The 17,251-nt window shown below is 35.4% G+C and overlaps 1 protein-coding gene across 5 annotated transcripts in view; it reads right to left on the bottom strand.

Moving 5' to 3' along the window:
- The window catches only part of LOC117158163 (pikachurin), a 262,596-nt gene that overhangs the window by 141,499 nt on the left and 103,846 nt on the right, over nt 1-17,251 (bottom strand). For all 5 annotated transcript variants that reach the window (XM_033336804.2, XM_033336803.2, XM_076624242.1 and 2 more), the window contains 2 exons: nt 4,430-4,674; nt 810-1,092 (listed from right to left, as the gene is read on the bottom strand). In XM_033336804.2, the coding sequence (XP_033192695.1) occupies nt 810-1,092; nt 4,430-4,674 (528 nt within the window). The remainder of the gene's footprint in view (nt 1-809; nt 1,093-4,429; nt 4,675-17,251) is intronic.

Consider the following 17,251-nt stretch of genomic DNA (forward strand, 5'->3'; position numbering starts at 1 on the left):
AGTTGGATAATTAAATGTGCTCCCCTGTGAAATCCCCAGGCGATCGATTTCTCGAGTGTCACACGCTGATGAATTCTCGCTCAAGTCGAGCACTGGCTCTCGTCCAAGAGCCCTATGCACTCTCGATGTCAACGAACTTCTGCACGAGATACTTTCGACCCCGTATTCGATCATACGTATATAGTATCAAATAGTGAAAAGCACAAGGCAGAACGCGAACCATGCTTGTAAAAACAGTTGTATCTGTACAAACCTTTATCTTTCAGTGAAACATTTTTTAATTAGATTTTACATATTATTTCCATAATAACAAATTTTTGCAATTTTCGCAAAAATTGTAAAATTTTTGAAAGTACTACCAAATAATATGAAATTTATTACAGTTGGATTTAATTAACCAGTATGTACAGTAGCGGACAATGCAAAATTGAGATATAAATGGTAGGAAGAATAGCATAATTTTACAAAACAGAATAATATTTGACAAGAGCGGCGAATAAATGTAATATATATTTCGAAATAAATAAATCAGCAACATGATGAAAGATAGCTGATACAGCAGTTGCTAATACATGCATATACACAAACAAGTTCTTTCAAATAGCAACTGTGCAATTTTAAACTTTGCTAAACTTGAACTCCTTAAACTCGAGCAACTTTAGACTTTCTTTTTCCTATTGTACTATACGTACAATACTAAATGCAATAATATACGTAGATGTATATAATATACGTAGAGATACAAATATTTTTTGTAACCGCCATGTATTAGACGTACGCTTGTATTCAAATTGAAAAATATCACTCACCGAGTTGACATCGATCTCCACCTCTGCCAAGGGGGCATTGACACCGTTGCCTGAACGATCCTTGCTTCCGTCTCGGTGCCACGTCGTTTCCTTCGAGATCCATGGCCATCGAGGCATCGTCGTCTACGTCGTCTGCGTCATCGTCGTCGATTAGGTCGACGTCGTCCCCGTGGTTCTGCTCGATATAGCAGTTTCCGGCTGGGCCACAATCTAGTGAACATGCTGGTTCCGTGCTCACTATACTCTCCATCGTGGATGGTAGCTTCTGTTCCAAATTCGGACCCTGAATAGACAATGAATTGTTCCTCGATAAATTAACATGCATCTATATTTGATTTAGATTTGTAAGAAATTATTTTATTCATTTTCTTTTCTCGGGTGGAATAGCTTTGCGAGACATTGATGAAATATCGGTATTTTTATCGATTAACCTAAATGGAAGCGGAGAGAAAGATAATAGCTTTTGCTTTTAATGTAGATTTCCATTAGACTAAGTAAAAAAAAGAATTGTCTGGTATTATCCTATTTATATTTGAAAAAAAGTAAAGAAAGGAGTCGTTTTCTAAATGTTAACTTTACAGCAATGTACGAAAGAAGGTGATTTTTCTATGATTTCCAATGTAACTTTGGAAATACATATGTAGAGAAGTGGCTTGTTTTCCTCGTTTCAGTAATAGATTTGAAGGAAAATGGAGAATTATTAAAACGAGTGAATAAATAGATAAATTTTCGAAGTAAGTAATATGGTGATTTTATATAAATAAATAAGGGCAGAGATATAACGAAGAAAATTATCCTTCGCGTATTAATGTACACTATAGGATTGGAAAGAAGTAAAGGCAAACATAATCTTTTGGTGTTAACATAGCTTTGAATATAAGTAAAGGTTCTTCTTTGCTCGTTCTTTTGATGCTAACGTAGATTTGAAAGGAAGTGGAGGAAGAGAGTTGTTTCTTTAGTGTTAGCGTAGATTTGGAGGGAAACAGAAATGATTCGAGATGGCACAAACGAAACGGAGATGGTGCACGGAGAACCTGTTGCACGCGTCGCGACATTTTTAGCCGGAAGACCTGGTGAACGAGGCCGGAGGAAGTCCGGGTTGTGTGGAAACGAGCGGGGCTTTTTAAAACAGCCGTGTTTCCACTCTTCTTTCTCTGTTTTTCATAGGGAAATGAGATTAGGCGCGGATAAGAAGTGTAGTTTTCAGAGACTTTGAAATTTTATTGAGGATTAATTGAAATGAGGGAAGGAAAGCCTCATGAAACGCGTTTTAGCTCTCTCTACCTTTCGAAAAGTCGTGTTATATTTTAACTTCCTATTTCTCTTTGAATTTCCCTATCCATAATTAATGTATTATGATTAACATTGCTATCGACTGTTTGCGATGCACAGAAAAGTAAAGCTTATGGAATGTCTTACTCTGCTTTAACGATGTATTATCTAGCTTAAAATAAATAAAACTTCCAAATGGCAATCGCGGACGATAAATAATTAATAAGTTCATAACTTCATTCAAATACACCTTATAGTTTTTGACGTTTCAGGTGCCGAAATTGAAAATAATTCATCGGGCGTTCCAATTTCGCGAGCGAGGAAACCAAATCTGTCGATTCGACTAACCATACGTAACTGATATGTTTGGCGTAATGTCAATATTCCAGTAGAGAAGTTTTCCTGGTATATAACTTTATATCTGTTTGGAACCCGAGTATATTCGTCTTATTAAGCTTCTATTAACTATACAAAATAATGGAATGTAAGAACACTGTCCTCAAATTCATCAAACATCTGATGTGAACAAGTCTGCATATATACAATGGTTATAGAAAGCATTCATACACGTCCTTATTTTCCAACGAAGCATTTTTCTATCTCGTTCTACGTTTGATTTTGAGAGTATTAGACTTTTGTAGTCATACGAAAGTATAGTACTACATAATACCGTAGGATCTTTACTACAATTAGTTTGTTAACAATTAATGGATTAAACAGATGTTGGTTAAACAGAAAACGATAGTTATTTAACATGAACTAATCACAATAACGTATTATAATTAAAACAACTAGATAGTTAATTTGCTACTTTCGTCACCACGGATCCAACGCTCTCTCGACTACGCTAGCAATACTCCCGCGACAACGCAATTCGCACTCTCTGACTTCTCAACTCACACTGACTGGTTAATTCGTCTTTGTCCTTTATCAACCCCTTGTCTTTTGTCTTAGCCCCACCACGCACATGTTCTTAGATATTTCTTAGACCTTTCGTCCACGATACTACAATACGAAATTCAATATATCTGAATGTAATTAATTACCATGCAAATGCTACAATAAATAATATAAATACTGTAATTAATATATATAAATTATGTAAATATAATAATAAATGATGTATCAATGCTTGTTACGGCCAGTGTATATCGAATATTACAATCAAAATTTCCATGACGAGTAACAACCAGTGGATAGGGTTTTTAGTAACCCAAAGGTTCAAGTGGATCGCAGAAAAACCAACGAGAATGGATACATACGGATTCATTTCGCTATTATAGAGCTGAACTCCGGACTGCAGCTATATATGTACATCCAGCGAATAGCTGCACCAATTTTCCAATTACCCTGATTACTTTTGAACCGCGCGATATTCTACGTTTACGTTTTAGAGTTAATAATAAAATAATAAAGATAGAAAGAAAAAAATAAAAAATACGAAAAAAGAGGGAAACACGCGGAATGAATACGACGAACCGACGAGGAATGATAATAAACAACGAATCGCAAAATTGCGTTCGAACGCTTCCGGACAAATCCCGCTCGGATAACTGCGCATCGACGGTTGTTAGATCGATCATTCAGAGTTACAAGGAACGAGATCGCAGCAGAATAAAAAAAAAATAAAAACAAAAAAAGAGGATAAAACAGGATTTGTCATTTCGAGGCGGAAACAATTTTTTCTATCTCGAGACTTATGATTCGTAACGCAAAATTCAAAAAATAGAAATTTTATTCGCAAAACTCTATTTGTATAGGGATGTTTGAAAAGTTTGTAGTGAGGGGGAAATATTCGAAGATATTACATGTTTATAAAAAAGTCTTTCTTTCTTCCTGTAAAACGATACACTTTCTATTGATCAATGCCACAGATTTTTTCTTTAATCGCTACGTTTGATGTAAAACTTAAAGCAGCAATTCTTAGGAAGTTTTATGCAAAAATGCGTAATAAACGTACGGAATATAATAAAATACATCGACTGATCAAAAATACCACTTGGAATAACACATTTGGAATAACACAATATTTTTAAAAATATATAAAACATGGTTAAATACCATACTGAACTTTTGTGAATATTCTGTGATAGTTAACTGATGAAATCAGGTAGTAAAGCAGATTCTAATTCGATAATGTTAATCTGGCCACAGATAACGTTTTGAATCGGATAAGGGATGTTTTTATTAACTTAACAAATAATATAATATCAATATTATCACTTATTAATTAATCGATTTATATCAATCAGTTTGTTGCATAAGCTAATTTATGAATTTCCGAAACAATTTCAAGCTTCATTATGTTGTATCGTATTATACGCCTCTGAGAAAAGTTTATCGCTAACCTGAGACGTGGCTCGTAGCTCGACTCGATCGAGAGCAGCGCCAGTTTCCTCGCTGATTTTCGTGGAATTTGTAGTTGAATTTTCTGGCGGCGGGTCCAGGTGTATCGTGAATGATGCGCCACGCATGTAAAGGATATCCTCGACAGCATCTTCATCGTCGTCTGTGTCCTTGGTTAATTCGTCGTTCTCGACGTCTTCGACTAATTCACCCAGTTCGCCTGTCGACGGAGACGTCGAATTCAACTCTGGAACGAAATAAATTTCTAAAGAAGACTGTTCTGTTAAACGTAATTTTCTATAAGAAACAATTAATACAATACGTTATACACTGAATGATTTAAGACTGAAAAATTGAAAGATCTCTTAAAATTTCCACCTCACTATTGCTAACTTCAACTTACGAGGGCCAGATTGAAAAGTTTCCAGAATGACAATGACAATAACAAATATTCCTTTCAAATAGTTGAATTAAATGTCTATAACAATTTCTTTTATATACATCGTAAACAATTGTAAAATAATTCCTTACTCTGTCAATCTTTCTTTGGATCTGTGGCGCATTCAGCAGTCTATAAAGGTCAAGAATCTCAACGAACGAGAAACTAAATCGTTAGTAAGGCTGAAGAGAAAGAAGAAAAAACTCGCAAGATATTTTGAGACTTGGTCTTTCTCAGGCAAAGAAGCAAATATTTCATTACTTCAATGGTAAATTAACTGTTGTTGATATTAAAGGTTGATTTATACTCTTCTTGATTCGTAAACAACCCTCAACAAACCAATTCGTTCGTAACTTCGACGCTGCGTCGGTGCAAAATGCAAAGTGGCGAACTTCCGGCTTCGACAGCTCACAAGTTCGCGAGCCGACTTCGAATCGCTGTAAACGTTGAATCTTAGCATGTTTGGATGATCAAGTTTTCGTTAATTGCCACGAAACGAGTTAGGAAAACTCGCGTAAAACAGGATCTGATTCTCATCGAGATACTCATTATAGAAATATAAAAATTGTAACGAATTGGCGACGAAATAAAGTTTCTTCGACGTGGGATGATTAACGTTAATATTCTGCCTTTAATATATACAAACTATTTATTAGCACAGATTATTATAATATTATTATATTATATTATATTATATATTATATTGTATTGTATTGTATTGTATTGTATTATATTGTATTATATTGTATTATATTATATTATATTATATTGTATTATATTGTATTGTATTGTATTGTATTGTATTGTATTGTATTATATTATATTATATTGTATTATATTGTATTGTATTATATTGTATTGTATTATATTGTATTGTATTATATTGTATTGTATTATATTGTATTGTATTATATTGTATTGTATTATATTGCATTGTATTATATTGCATTGTATTATATTGCATTGTATTATATTGCATTGTATTATATTGCATTGTATTATATTGCATTGTATTATATTGCATTGTATTATATTGCATTGTATTATATTATATTGTATTATATTATATTGTATTATATTATATTGTATTATATTATATTGTATTATATTATATTGTATTATATTATATTGTATTATATTATATTGTATTATATTATATTATATTATATTATATTATATTATATTATATTATATTATATTATATTATATTATATTATATTATATTATATTATATTATATTATATTATATTATATTATATTGTATTGTATTGTATTGTATTGTATTGTATCATATTGTATTATTACCATTATCAGAATGATGTATTTTAAAATAAGAAAAATCATGGAATATTTGAAAAACATTAAATTTCTGCAAAAATAGCGGATCGATCATTTGTTGAATCTATTATCATCTCGGATGTACCTATTATTTTATCGAAGGAATGACTACTAGATAATTCGTGTATTCATCTTTCGAATTTTTACAACATTCATTCATTTGCACGCACAATTGGAACGATAAATGAATAACAAATGATACAAAATTAGTTGAAAGATTCAATTGAAATTCTAAATAGAGGGAAAATCATTTTCGGAAGCCAACGAAAGCTAATCTAATTAAAAATATCTGGAAAGTTCCTCGCCCTCGAAATTATCACGGGACATGTTAATTCGATATTCAATCAGCCCCTTGTCTCGAAGCAATGATTAAACCGTAGCTTAAATTCAGAATGTCCTCGGCCGGCCGTCCTCGAGAACAGGAATTAAAACGACGAGTCGCCATCTTCACCGCAAAATTATTTCACTGAAACCGAACGTTGCAACCGACGACACAGGGCTTATTAAATTTTCAGTGGTCGGATTAACGTCGTGTCTTCCCCTGTTCCGTTCCTTCGGACAAGATCGTATAGCCGTCTATATTGTGCATGATAAATCGAAGGAAAACCAGCTGCCTTGCCTTGTTTGAAGAGCAAGGAAATGGTTCAAGGACTATCCTGGCCACCGTTTTCAGTGGCCTCGAAGCAGCGGCAATTAAGCACTAATTGCTACAATCGTCCTGCTTCAACATCTCGAAAAGAAGCAATCTAAGGGCCACTCTCGACTGCGTCGAAATCGCGGACTATCGTCGATTGGCTCGCGATCGAACCGAGTCGAGTGGTTTGATATAGTATAGTAGAATAGGATAGGAAAGGAATCTAGAGAATTGAAGAAACAGTACATTAATTTCAACTGTGTCTTGAAACAATTGAAACTTGTACATACAAATTCACGATAGATTTTAAGAGGATCGTATTAGTGGCGCGAGTTATTAGAAAATAAGAAAATCTAATCTGATATTTGTCTTGACATTGCCTACAGTACTTGACAGAAAGAATCGTATCGAGCTATTTTAAAGAAGCAAAATGTAAAAGTGTGGTTTAAAACAAAAGAAAATGGTATGGACTATTTATTAAAAAGTAAGGAAAATTAATCCGATTTTGCTGATGAATTTCTCTCGACGTTATCTGCGATATCGTATAGGAAGAATTGTATGGTGCTATTTTAACAAAACAAGAATGACTCCGATTTTTTATTAAATAAGAATTTGTTGACAATTTTTCGTCAGAACAGATTTTTGTCGGGTTATTGAAAGTGTATGAACATCATGTAAATTGTTCTCAATTGCGGTGATATGTTAGTGTTTTTCTTTTTTGAACGGAGTTTAAATTTTCTTTCTTTCTGTTTCAAAAAGAAACTATTCAAGAATTTTCATTTTGCCGCATCAGTATTCAGTTAATAATTATAATTTCATTGAATATATATTCGTGAAAATATTAAAATACTCTCGACTATGATATTATGAATAATAAAAAGCAGATATCGATCCGAAACTAAATCTAGATTCGACCCACTTCTTTCAACACTTAAAAAAGATAGGTTGTGTATTGATTAACCTGAAACGATTTTTAGGTTTTGGATTTTTATATTAGATAGCAAGATACACCAGTATATTTGAAGTTCCAGATAGATAACCCAAATGAATAATGTAAAAGTAGTATTATAAAATAGAACCTATGAAAATACAAATGTCAATGTGTTTCTAAAAAACTTCTCGTCGTCTCCATGTCTAAAGTCAATCCTATATTTTGTGACACCGTGTTTAGATTCCTCATACTTCAAAGTTCCAAACGAAATAATAATTTCAGAGTTTTCAATAAGTTCTGAATAAGTTCTTTCGTTTATTTTGGTTTTCGTAGGTGTTCCAATATTTATGAGAGCGATTATACGAAAGAATCATAAAAGTAAAAATAAAAATTCCAAGTATATCTAGAAGCCAATTTCCTCTGCCTGAGATCTCTCAAAACCATAAATCCAGACTTGTAACATTCCATCCGTATGCCGCAGGAATTTTTAAAACGTGCAGTACTTAATCTTTCAATCAGAGGCACTGACCTCTTTTCCTTTTCCTTTTCCGTGAGCCGTAGAATTTTAGTGATTAATATATGTGTGCGACGAGTCGAGAACAGTTGAAAATCACTGATCCAGTCCTTGGAAATTGCAACTTGAATTACATTCCCGTCCATACGTTATCTGACACTTGCCTTTGGACAAAATAATTGCTCAAACGTATACGCGTATCTTTCGCAATATGTAATTTCAACATTTAAAGTAAATGCTAATTGATACTTTATTAATCCACGTAGATAATACTTTATAACATAATATAGGTTATTTTATAGCATAAAGTCTTGCGTATTGCAATTCCACTCGATATAATAAAACCCCACAAATCCAAAACTTATATGAGCTTTTTGGGCAACAAATAATTCGTATGTATTCGAGCTCGTATAATAGGAGTGCACTGATTCGTGATTGATTTAGTAGTTCACGTTTAAAAGATCGGTTTCAACACGGAAGAATTCATTTAATCGGATGCTTGAATAAATAGAATTTATATAAATGGAGTTTTACTTATAGACGAACGAAATCAATCTAGAAAGTCGTATTCACATTCTAAAAAACCATTTTGTTCAAAAAATAAATAAGTGTCGGTTGATTTATTAATCCCGGGCGGAAGCGTACCTACTAATGCAATTTCAAGATCCACGTCCACAAGTGCTTCACGATTAGTTTACCAATTCAAAACAGCCAAATACCAATGGCAAACCGTTCCCATCAAACGACTGAAACCATCTCGAATTCGATCTTGATTCGCTCCATAGCGTGGATGAAATGAATTCCAGGGTGCATTCGCAGCCAGCTAGAAAATGACGGACCGTGATTTCTCGATATTTAATGAAAGCCACGGTTTTAATTTCAATAAATAAAGCGAAAATCACGGGCGGAGCAGCGGCATAGTGCCCGTTGAATTAATGAGAACGCATCGACACGTTAATTAAAACAAATTGTCATTTTTCAATTTGCAACGGCCGCGTTTATTCCGATAGGAACGAATTTATTTGTTCTATTATTGTCTCTCGGTTTGCTCGATGACCATTTGACGAATAAAAAGGAGAAAGAAGGATAAAAGGACTAAAAAGAGAAAATCATCAAAAAAGAAAATCAAAGATACGTCGACGAATCGAGTGTGAAACTTTTATCGTCGCGTGCTTTTAATCTATTTGCTGGTGAACGAGAATCGATTTCACCAGTGCGTTCGATGACTGCACGTGTACTACCCTTTATTGCTGTAATGAAGGGTTCTTCGTAATAATTTCGCGCTCGCAACTTTGCATTGTATAATTGGCACCAGTGAATTATTTTTTTACGATCATTAGACTATGGATGTTTGCGCAAGTACATGCTTTAATGAGTACAATTAAAGAAACAGAAGAATCTAAGCAGAGGTTTGTTTCATCCTGTAAATATTATAACTTATACTATACTTTGGATATCTTATATAATTTTTAGTAGCGCGTGCATTCTGCGCATTTTTGTATCTCTAAATCTCTTATAAAAGCATAAACATTCAACGACAAAGATTCAAATTTTATATCTTAAATATCATCATATGGAAGAAAATTTAAACGCAACATAAAATTTGTGAATATTATATTCACTATTTGAACTTCAGAACGTTCGCGGGGAGACGTGATCTCGAAGAAGCGCGCCGCCAACAGAAGCCGTAAATTTTCGTTACGATTTGACTAATCGACGCCACGAATCGTTCGATTCCTTATTTCTTCGGGATAATAAGGGTGGTTGATTGAATATAACGCTGCTATTAACAGGTTATTATATATTTGAATGATCCAACAACTTCAATGTAATACAAGATTGCGTATGTGCAGTGACAACTACGAACGAGTACGACCTGAGACTCCTTTCGTGTTGACGATGGTGATGATGTATCTTCTGTCGAATGACTGTCTTCGACTTATAGATTCTGAGTTCTGACTCCTGCTGTTCCTTGCACTGTCCTCTGACTCGAGTTGATAGACTCACTGATGAGCTTTAACTGTTACTTGAATGTTACTGTGGAACAAGTCTTAGAGCGCAAGTAGAAGAAGTTGAATTGACCCTCCTGATGTCGTAGAAGAAGTGAAGTTCGTTCTTATGTGATTACAGAGGAAAGCTTTGAACGAAGAAGGTGGATTCGTTGCTCACACTTTTCATCAGGAAAGTGAGGGTAACTATCCGCGATGCCGATTGGTTATGACCAACGTTAGGAATGAAGATAGAAGAAGAAGGCTCCTACCAACGTGACTCATGGGCGACATTGTTTATGGGAAAAATCAGCTTTTCCGTTAGACAATTATTCGTTTTTCCCATTAGGTAACTACCTGTTTCTCCGTAATTTATAAGAACGTGCAATAGACCTAAGGACTGTTTTAAGTACCAGCTATAAACCGAAAATACTTGCAGGATTAAAGGTTCCTGCAAGCTAATAAGATTCGGTTTATGGTGGGGCCTTAGGTTTATTCAGGGTCTGTCTAATGGTGCTTGAGCCTTGACGGTCAGACAATGAAGGACGTCGCACGTAACACTATTCGCTTTTTCAACTTATTCAGTGCTGTAGATTATTGATATCATCAGGTCTGTATTCATAAATGTGCACGCGTAATAATACACTTATACAATCGTGCATACTTGCAATGAATGTCAGAACGATGAGTATCTCTTTAAATATTTCCCTTTTGGATCAATTTTACGTCGTGGAACCGGCTGGAAAAATTTTAACGAAGCGTGCGATGAAATTAATTGCTCGAAAGTTCGTCTCGTGTAAGGAGTAAGACTAACAAGCGTCTCATTTCAATCTGCTCGTCCTATTTACGCGAACGTTCGATTCTGAATTCGTTCGATTTTCTTGCAAAGAAACGAACGAAGATTTCAGTGAATGACGCGAATGATCTGGACGGAATTAACACGTTCACTACAGATCCGATTTTCATCTCCTACGATGCTATATGCTAATAAAAAAAAACAAAAAGTCATTGCACAATACCTGTCGTTATATCGTAAAACTTTAAATACGCGTTTAGTATGTACCAATTATTATGAAATACTATTTCCGAATTTCGGGATTCTTAATTTACGCGCCACATTTATGATACTGTATATGAACTATAACTCGTAGATATGTATGTCGGGTTCACATTATGATTACGGTCAGGGACGTGTAACGAATCTTCATTTGGTTTAGATATTGTTGTTATGCAATAGAGAAAATATTTACTAGTACAAATATGATTATTAGTACAAGTGTGGATACTGCAGAATTGACAAGTAACCGCGGTGATTAGACACTAATGACAATGGTCTTAGGGTCGAAAACGAATCCACGGTCAACGGGATAACAAATGTACTTTCCTCCAAAGTCTAAGTTGAACTCGATTTACTTGTCTGCGATGCAAGTATTACTAAACTAGGTCTTTGTTAAAACGTAAAATATTCACCGAGCGTAAAGACGCTATGTAACTCGCTAATGAGACCTCACGAGAGAATGACTTTCCGTCGCGATGATGCTGTAGAGGAAAACTATGATGGGGTGTGTCTAAGGACACGAGATCATCGGATTCGTAGAGAGATGCCTTCGTTCGGAAAGTGAGGGAAATTGACGTTGTTGTTAATTGGTCAACTTCCAAGTTGGTGGTTAGAGAAGGATGCTAGCCGCCCTTGAGGGAGAAAGTTGCTAGCTGGAAGCGTCGTTCGTGAGAAAAATAGATTTCCCCTATTTTTTCCCGTAGTTGGGACAAAGACTGTTTGTCTGTTTGAAGGACTTTAGTTAACTAAATCTTAAGATTTGTAACAGGTCCTCAGGTTAGCTGAACATGTACTGTGGAGATGCGTCGACATCTAGTAATCATCTTACCCGAAGAATAGGGTCTGCGTGTGGCGAGCCACGGGGCAGAAACCGTTGGAATGCTTACTGTCGAGTGTCGCTACAACTATTTCTTTTTAAGGAGAGGTATACAATTACTCTGTATCTCTATTAGGTAAAAACGTTCATCCCGTGATCGCGGCTACGTTCGGCGACTGGTTATCTTCGACATGTATATGCGTCGACTCGAATGCGCGCCGTACGCGGTGAACGTGTTAATCCGTTTAGATGGAAAATTCGTGTAGATATTGTCGGTGGACAACAATGTCGCGTGGAGACAAAGGATAGAAACAGGTTGAGTGTAGAAAGGTGGGCAACTTGCACGGAACAAAGTTCGACAGGAGTTCGAGAACTTCTCGCAAAACGGTGTTATCGACTGCGCGGAATTAAGGATAATTCTCTTTGTCGCGAATTGCCGCCAACGTCGACTATAGTTCGGTCCTCCGGATGTTCACCGGTATAAGAGCAAGTTCAAGGAGGGTGAAGAGCCACGAATGTCCCACGGTACTTCTCGAGATCGTGAAACTATAGGAAGAGCTCCGTTCGAGTTAAAACTAACGCGATACAATGTATACAAGTTGTATGGGAATCGGTTTTATTGGAAACGGACTCGGAACTTTTGCTAAACGAGCTCGACAAAAATTGGATCCATTTTTATAGCCCTAATGATCGGAACAATAAAGGAAATAACCAAGGTAAGTGAAACTTCACTTCGGAATAAGTTGCTATAAGTTAGAAGTTGAAATTCGATCGTCGAAATGCTAGGTGGAAATTTAATTTTTGAACTTTCCTCGAAGTTCTAAGTGCGAACTTGAAGTTCGAAGTGTGCATAGCACCTTGACCCCGCAACCAATGATTTTTGCGTGTGACACTTTAATGATCCCCTTGACCTTCTCTCGTCACACACACACACATCACTTCCATTCCAATTCAAGTGTTTTCTCAGACATTCATTTACGAACCAAACTAGAATACCAACCAATTGTGAGAGCATAAGACTTTTTCGGAACGTTTAGAGAAATGTTTCAGTTTTTATGAGCTAAGTGCAATTGAAGCGCGCTTATAGGAAACAATGTAAATGCCAAAATTGAAAAATTTCGATTTTCTATTGGAAAATGTCTACATATAAATAACAACATCGCGGTATAGAATTTAAGTGCAATTTCCCTTTCTGAATAGTTATTAATAATGCTAAAAGATGGCGACATAAGAAAAATGTAAGTGCTAATAAACATTAGTTAATCGTTTCTTGGTTTTTGCCTATGCCATCTATCTAAATCAGTGCAACATTGTCTTTACAGCCGAAAAGTGACACATACAGGGTTCTGTATAGATATACTTTTCTTTTTCATGGATTTGAACTACATTGGTACATAAGTTCTTTTTTCTTCCTGAAAAACTCATTTTCTGCTAATTACAGTGTTTGATACAAACACTCTTTAATTATCAATATCTTGACAAAATTCCGTGATAACAGTAAAAATTAGAGTGAAAACCGGTGGGTAAAGATTGAAAAATTTAAAGGATCGTATTTTTTAAATAATTTCGAATCCAACCTAACCCCCCCCCCCGAACTTTAAATAAACTACATCATATTTCACTTTGAAGAGGCTACATCATCGATTTAGCATTTAATGACCTCGTGTATCAAGCTTATGTTATGTTACCTGTTATCTTTTATCATTTGTCTTCATTGTCTTCGTTACAACAATTAAAAAATTCCAAACATCATAATCACTATTTGAAGCACAAATAATCTCATAGAACTAACAGAACACCTACTATCGCGAATCCAATACTCTCGCAAGTGATTATTAGTTATCGTTATCGATTTTCCGAGGAATATTGCAAGCAGAAATTTTCGTCCATGGTCAGACGTACGTAAGGAGAAAGTCTGGTCGCGTTACTCATAGGCAAATCCTAATGTAGGAAGTTTAAAAGTTTCTGATCCCAAAGTGGCGGAGCGAGAGAGTTTCGACAATAATCTTCGAGGTACTGAAGAACGCCCAGTTCAGCATATAAGCTGACGCTTATTCGAGCGTACTGCTAATCTGGCGGGTGCATTTAGCCGGCTCGTGAAATTTGCATGAATTTTAACAGCTTTCCAGGAGAGGCGAAAGATGGAATTCTGCGACAGAATGTCTTCCGCGTCCACTTTCATCTCGTTCGTTTTCATTTCTTCGACCTTTCATTTCTGCGCGTTTCAACGAGAATCTCGTCTTTTTCCCCTCTGGAATCCGTTTCACTGTTTTTCCTTCCTTTTTCTCTTCGCCTCTCGATCTTCATTGTTCCACGTCCACTTCGTAACTGTCTTTTCAACATTAATCGTAATCCATAGAAAGTAATCTTAAATTTCCTTTCGAGCACCGTCAGCCACTGCCATTCTCTCCCCATTATACTCTGCTTTATTGTATGATTTTCAAGTGAACCTCGCGCGCTGCATTATCTTCCCCCGTGAATGAAACACGGGCGCTTTTTCGTCGCTTAAATCGCAGATACAGTACCCGCGAAAAGCATCGTCGTAACGTATCCTTATTTTTCAACGAAGTATTTTTCTATTAAGCTTTCATAGTATAGTACTTTAACCACGAAGTACATTGATATAAAATAGTTGAAAAGTTCGAATGATCTGAGAATATATACCTATTGAAAAAACTTATGATGTTCTGTAAAAAAATTAATAACGTAGTCTGCATAATTAGTCATTAATATTCTTTTAATATTAAAAGGACGACAAAGACATGTATCTACTTTGAATTTTAAAATTGCTCGTATACGAGAGACTGAGAGGAGAGACTTACCATGGTTTTCACCTGTGCCTTCATATGAAAGTAATTAATACGAAATTTAATGGAGTTCTGCAGCCGTTGTATAAGAGTCTATTCAATAAATAAGACCAAATGATTATGTATATATGGTAAATATGCTTCGCGAATTATATTGCGCGAATATAAAGCAAATCTGGTAATTTGACAGAAGTAGTGGCGTTAGCGCGTCGTGAATCAAATTTATTATTATACTAAGCCAACGACGTAATTCCACGATATAGTACTTCGAACAAGAGGCAATGAGCGCGTTGCGTTCGTTGCAAGTATTCCACCCTCTCCTTCCATCTCTGACATCTTTCTTCAGCACGCCGGCAGGTTTAATCCTTCGAGGCTGATCCGAGAAATAACACGCTCGCAAACTTTCGCGAAAGTGCGTCAACGTGCAAGTTGAGTGACGTTTTTCATCACACTTTTAGATTATGGGCGGATCATGCAAGCAGTAAAACTAGCGATAGCAATTTGCGAATTGAATTTCAGAAGGAACAACTGGAAGTTTCTTACGTTATAACAGTTATTCTGTGCTAAATTCTGTGTAGTAGTTCGGAAATATAATATTACTTCGTCGTATTATAAACGTATTGTCTCAAGATAAATCCTATCGATAATTATAATTTGTTTTAATAACAAAATTTCTGATCAAAATAAGAAGCAGTTGAAGTTTCCATATAACAACGTTTTATTTTCAAAATTGAGCTTCAAAACCATAAACGAGCAACATCACGAAGAAAACACTTAGAAATTCGTCAAAGTATATTTATTTACCGTTAAAAGAATTGATTTAAAACTTCTGCACGATATATAATATGGACGATATCCTTACGACCGTGCACTTCACCTTGGTCTCGATTTCTCTATCTCTCCTGTTTAATCCAGGCAAACGTGGTAGACAATCTCAGGGAATATTGGGTCACGTTCACCCCTAACCTTAGGTGGCCATCCACTGCTTTTCGCCCCTAATCTCAAGCACTCAGTGCAAACACTCCTCTTTCGCGTCTCCAACGTTTGAAATTCTGTCACTCGTAATAAACATACACACGAAACTTCCATCGTTAGAATAATTAGCGAGATCCATACTGGATTAGTGAATTAAAATAAGCAAAACAGATTCGTAAAGGAATAGACAGAGATAAATACAATAGAACAGCTAATGACGCTCCAGCTGTATCATTTACTTTGTCCTTCGATATAAATAAAAAAAGATTCCAGCTTCTAGGGATTATTTTATATTAAGAATTTAGCCTTGAATGCGTCAAAGATTAACTCATTAAATCTTGTATGTTTAATTTATAAACTTGAATGTATATCTTTCGAACGTTTGTTCGCTTTAATGATTCTATAAATATAATGTAGATATTCTACATCGGAGTAGCAAAAAAAGAAGAAAAAAGGAGAAGGAAACAAAAGAAGAAACCAATTGTGCGATAACAGGCACGTTTCATTTGAAAATCCACAGTCACACACTCGCCGCGGACTTTCATCGTCGCATTAAATTATCGTGACCCGCATGCGCTGCCTCGATGCTTTACTTTTAATTGAAACGTTTATGAAACGGACGGTTGCGAAACGGGCGTTGAACTAAATTTTCCTCGAACAGTTGTATTTCAAAGGGGGTAAACGACGTGTCGCGGTAGATAGGCGCACTTATCTGCTAGATTTAGCGCGTCGCTCCAAAGGCAAATTTACAATTAAGCCCAGCGCACCGAGAAAATAGACGCACGCCATGCGTCAACCGTACACAAGATGTAATTTCGCGTTATCGCGCCTGCGGATGTTGTAAATCGTTGGTGTCTGAGCAGAAAAGAAGAGGATCTTCAACGAGCTCCTTAAATTACTGTCAGAAAGAAGTTGCTAAAATGAATTCAAATGACCGATGTAATCGTAATTATTGTAAATAATGTAGAATCCTAACTAACCATTATGCAACCAGACTCTTAATTGGATAAACGACTTGCTGCTTAGCTAGAAAATATTGGGTTGACCGAAAAGTTTCTTTCGTTTCATAAAGTGATAATAGATGAACAACAATTTTTGTTTTATATTATTGTATTGAATTAGGTATGTTCGTGCATAATTCAATAAACTAATATAAAACAAAAAACATCGTACGTCTATTATTTCCTTGTAAAACGAAAGAAACTTTTGGGACAACCTAATACATCCCCATTTGTAAGTATCAGAATACATCTAAAGAGTAAGATAAAATTATAAAAAGATCTCGTAATGTAAAGATCTCGTCAATAATAAATAATAAATAACG

This window comes from Bombus vancouverensis, chromosome 14, assembly GCF_051014615.1.
Source record: "Bombus vancouverensis nearcticus chromosome 14, iyBomVanc1_principal, whole genome shotgun sequence".
In the NCBI taxonomy this organism is placed as follows: Eukaryota; Metazoa; Arthropoda; class Insecta; order Hymenoptera; family Apidae; genus Bombus; species Bombus vancouverensis.